Source organism: Phalaenopsis equestris, unplaced genomic scaffold, assembly GCF_001263595.1.
Source record: "Phalaenopsis equestris unplaced genomic scaffold, ASM126359v1 Scaffold000417, whole genome shotgun sequence".
In the NCBI taxonomy this organism is placed as follows: Eukaryota; Viridiplantae; Streptophyta; class Magnoliopsida; order Asparagales; family Orchidaceae; genus Phalaenopsis; species Phalaenopsis equestris.
Genome location: NW_018164858.1, coordinates 260,475 through 265,416, shown reverse-complemented (window position 1 = coordinate 265,416; position 4,942 = coordinate 260,475). Strand labels below are relative to the sequence as shown.

Below are 4,942 nucleotides of genomic sequence, written 5' to 3'. Positions count from 1 at the left end.
TCCTACAGACTTTCCACCCTTGGTTTTCTTTAAAGCCTCCTCAACTTTTTTTTTGCTAATGCGACGGTAAAAATGAAACGTTTTATTATTATTTATGATATTAAAATCACTCAGTTCGATCGTATTTTCAGAAACTTCATTAAAAAGTTTATCAAAATAACCCACTCACCTATGTTGAATATTTTTTTCTAAGAAAAGTAATTTTTAATTTTCATCTTTAATACACTTTACTTGAGTTAAATCTTTACTTTTCTTTTCTCTTTGTTTGACTAATTTATATATACTTCTTTTTCACCCTCCTTAGTATCTAATTCATTATAAAGAACATTAAAAGCAGAATTTTTAGCGTCACGGATTGTTCTTTTAGACTCTCTGCGGGCCGTTTGATATTTTTCCCAGTTCTCTAAGCTTTCACTTTTAAATCAATTTTTATAACATAACTTCTTATATTTTATCTTTTCTTGCACATTATATTATAACATAATTTTTTATATTTTATTTTTCCTTGCATATTATTATTTCACCATCAACTATTATTATTTATAAAAATTTTTTCTTTTGATTCTCCAAGCACATCTTTTGTATTTGTTTAATAGTGTTTGTTATTTTATCTCACATAATATTTGCTTCTTCATGAACAACCCAAATTTTGAAATCTTGAATTTTACTCATAAAAATAATTTTATTTGTGTTTTTTAGGTTTTCCCATTTAATTCTATGATGATGAGTCCTAGTATGTTTTATTTTACAACTTTTTATCTTAAAATCTAGAACTAATAAAAATATTGAATACTTAAAATCTCACTTGGAATGAGCTTACAATCTTTACAATCTCGACGATCTCTTTTTCTCATAAGAAAATAATCAATTTGTGTTTTATTAGATCCACTCTTATAAGTACTCTTATAAGTAATAAAATGTTCATCTCTTTTTTTGAATAAATTATTAGTAGTAACAAAATCATACACAAAAGCAAAATTTAAAATAACTCTACATTCTTCATTAGTTACTCCAAAACTATAGCCACCATGAGTATTTCTGATCATGTGGTAGAAGTTGGCTTGAATTTGGCTTAAATCCTACCTAAATCCTCTAACAAATTGCCCCTTAGAGGTGTTTGATTAAAAGTAAGATTTAGCATAATTTATACGTATAAATCCTAAAAACTATATGATATATGGGTTTTAAATCTTGTAAAATCTAGATAAATTATTCAACAACTTATTTCAAGATTAAAAAGCTATAAGTTTGTGATATTTTATTATATTAACTTGCTCTGTATCAATGTTAATTAGATTAATTAAATCATAATTAGTATAAAATTGCATTGCAATTAGTCATTAATTAGAATTTTACCAAGGTAATTGAATAATGTTTTCTATTTATTAAATCTAAATAAAAATAATATTAATTTAATTAAATTAATATTTTAAATTTACTCATTTTAATCATTAATAATGATTTAAATTTTTAGTAGTTCTAATTATTCTAAATAGATTAAACCCGACATAGCATAATGTTTTAATTAATCATTAACTAAGAATTCATAAATCTAATTAGATATACGAATTTATATTTAATCAAAATTATTAATAAATGATATTAATTTACTTAATTTATTATCTCTTATAAGCGAGAATTAGAAATGCGTGAGATTCCTATTGGCTTATGAACTGTTTGGCAGGATTTCCTAACGTAAACCCAAATTAAATCAGGCTACCAAACGAAAAAATATTACATCAGTACTACGCACGTAGAGTAACGTGCATAGCCAATGAAATCACGTCACAATACCCCACGCTACAGGAAAAAAAAAACGGCGCAGTAACACGGGAAATATCCCCCCCCGTGTTATTCATGTGTTATTGTGTATTATTCATATGTTATTGTATTATTATAACACCAAAAATATTCTCATGACACAATAACATATGAATAACATACAATAACACCAGAATAACACTGAGGAATATTCCCAACAGAGAAAAAACGACGCAGTAACACGAGAAAATATTTTCCTCATATTATTCATGTGTTATTGTGTGTTATGCATGTGTTATTGTGTTATTATAACACCAGAAATATTCTCACGACACAATAACACATGAATAACACACAATAACACACGAATAACACGGGGGGAATATTTCTCATGTTACCGCGCCGTTTTTTTTTCATTCACGTGGGGTATCGTGGCGTGATTTCATTGGCTACGCACATTATTCTACATGAGTAGTACTGATGTAATATTTTTCCCTACCAAACAGTAGTAGTACTGATGTAATATTTTTCCCTACCAAACAGCCCCATATCAATTTGAGTGGCAATTGCTTTCAAACACCGAAATTCAGAGGAAAGATGCAGTTCATGCTCAATCAACTTATTAGCATTACGCTTGTTGAATTTGTTAGTATAGGGTACGCTTCCCTTTAGAAAAAAAATGCCCCTGCACAAAACCCAGGACAATGGCAGAAATGCGAAATCAAAATCAGAGATACACATCTACAGAGATATGAATATGAAATTTCAACTAAACCCCACCGATACAGCACGTCGAAGAAGACAGAAACACGGGCGTGGCCGATGTGACTCAGATCGTAGGCAGTGATCCCGCAAACGTACATGCCCACCTTGCCTTCCACTATCGTCCGGAAGGGTTCCTTCCGCTTGGTCAAAGTGTTGTAGAGGTGGAAAAAAGTTGCAGCCGCCGCATCGGTGGGGGAGACGTGGGAGGGGAAGTGAAGGGAGTAGAGGAAGAGCAAAGACTTGCTGAGATCGATGGGTTGATTTTTCTCTTGAGGAGAGAGGACGGAAGAGGGTACAGCCTTGCGAGATAGAGAGAGTGTGAGGCCGATGGCAAGAAAAGTAAGGGGTTCCGCAACCACGCCGTGGCATGCGCCATGGGTAGTGTGGCGAGGGGGTCTTGTTCTGCCTGCGGGCTGAGAGCCTGAGACGCGGATACAGAGTGAGAATGAGGGAGAAATTTTGCGTCAGGCTATCCTCATCCTGAGCATGACCAGAGAAATGTGAGATAAAGGAATGAACTCGAGTGCAAATATACGTTTTATAAAGGTTATATATCTCTGTCATTTATTTTTTTTTAAATTTATATATTAGATACTTAATTGTTTTTCATCCATCTTAGTCAAGTCTGGTGTAAGAAGATGTCTTCAATAATGTATTTCGGTGCAAGGGATTCAAAGGCTATGATCTTAATTAGAGAAGCTCATGGAAGATTGATAGAAGGTGGAGTTAGACGTCTTGTGTTTGGGTCTCTTGGAGATGCTATGCTCATATGCATCACTACTATTGGTGTGAACCACACGAAGATGTTGAATATGTCAGTGTTGTTCTTGTCTTCGATGCTTCTGATGGTGAAACCAAAATCCACAGCCCGAGCATTGAACTTATTGTTGAGTACATTTGCATACTTCACATTGAGATGGATAATCGATGAATCGAATGAAAAGAGTGTCGATAAATGATAATTTTTGCGAGTGAACAATAGCTTATGGCCAGTTGGGAAAGTGCAGCGACAGCAAATAACTTCCCAAAAAGAGGGCTCATCGAAAATCCCTGGCTAAAAAAGGAAGCGGAAGTAGTGGGAAGAGAAAGGATTAAGAAAGGAGTACAAGAGAGAAGGGTTAGTGGGACATGTAATACTTATGGCGATAATGACAATATAAGGAGGTTTCATAGGCAGATTAGTTAAACCTATTGAAAAATAAAGAAATAAGGGATGGGAAAGGGGGAAAATAAAAAAAGAAAATAGAAGTTTATTTCTTTTTCTCCCATTACATGTATTTATAAACCTAGCCAAATAAAAATTGGAAAATTACAAACGGGCCAAGGAAATACATGACTTGATTACAAATTACATAAAAAAAAGGATAATGTCTAATTAATTACAAAAATCAGTAAACAAAGTAGGATGTTTCTTGTTCTTTTCGAGTCGAGTGGGTTGAATATTATTTGTGTTCATATCAACTCCTCCCCCTTAAAGTAGGCATTGTCTTCAAAGTTAAAGTTGGGATAAGTCTTTGCGAAAATCATCAAGAGGTACTCAAGTTGAATCTATCATTAGTAAGCCTTCCCATTATATGAGCAATTGTTTTGCAGAGATCAAGTTCTAAAGGTGCTAACAAGACTGGAGGATTGCAACCGGTTGAATGAACGAATGATTATCAACTTTTTTAGTGGGTTATGTGGAGGAGGAAAGTTGAGTTTCTTATAGGCAAATTTCAATAATGAAAAGAGGAAAATTGGATGTGTACGTAAAACTGTTGGAAGTTGTATGCAATAAATGACTACGCCAATGCATTCCAAAATCTCATATGGACCATAAAAAATAACGAGAGAATTTAGAGAATGGATATTGTCATATTGAAGTCTTGCAATAAGGTTGCAGTTTCATTAAAGCAATATCACTTGGTATGAATTGAAGATTCTACCAATGTTGGTCGGCTTTTTTTGTTCATATGATTTTGTATTGCCTGATGATTTTACTTGATTTATCGGAGAATTAAATTAATGTAGTAAAAAGATGATCAACAGCATCCGCTAATGAGGATGTCAGAGTGTAAGAAGGAATATTTGGTGGAAATTTACAATAAATAAATTGAAATGAAGTGAATTCAGTATCAATAAGATGAGTGGTGCCACATGATAATTTATCCCATGGCATTGATATGTATAAAAAATGTAGTATTTTGTGGAGAATTTACTATATTGTTTCTGTTATTTTTATAATTTTTGTGAGTATATTTAGTATGTATGTACAGTATAAACAAAAATTTGAAGCATTTGGAGTAAAATAGGCTCGGTCATAAGAGAGCACCTCAACGCTCGAGAGAAGTGCATCATAGCCCAATTCAACTACTTTCAAAGATAGAACCTGAGAGTACGACAACACGATCCACTAGGCCATAATTCCAGCTCTCCA

At 32.9% G+C, this 4,942-nt stretch overlaps 1 protein-coding gene across 4 annotated transcripts in view; it reads right to left on the bottom strand.

Moving 5' to 3' along the window:
• Positions 1-4,942, bottom strand: part of LOC110027145 (cysteine--tRNA ligase, chloroplastic/mitochondrial) — a 120,719-nt gene that overhangs the window by 65,691 nt on the left and 50,086 nt on the right. The window contains exon 1 of one of the 4 annotated variants that reach the window (XM_020728453.1): positions 2,542-3,032. The exons of 2 other annotated variants lie outside the window; for them this stretch is intronic. In XM_020728453.1, coding sequence (XP_020584112.1) covers positions 2,542-2,895 — 354 coding nt within the window. In that variant the 5' untranslated portion in view covers positions 2,896-3,032. Of the gene's footprint in view, positions 1-2,541; positions 3,033-4,942 lie in introns of those variants that run through there. One more of the 4 variants, XM_020728456.1, reaches the window with a different exon arrangement.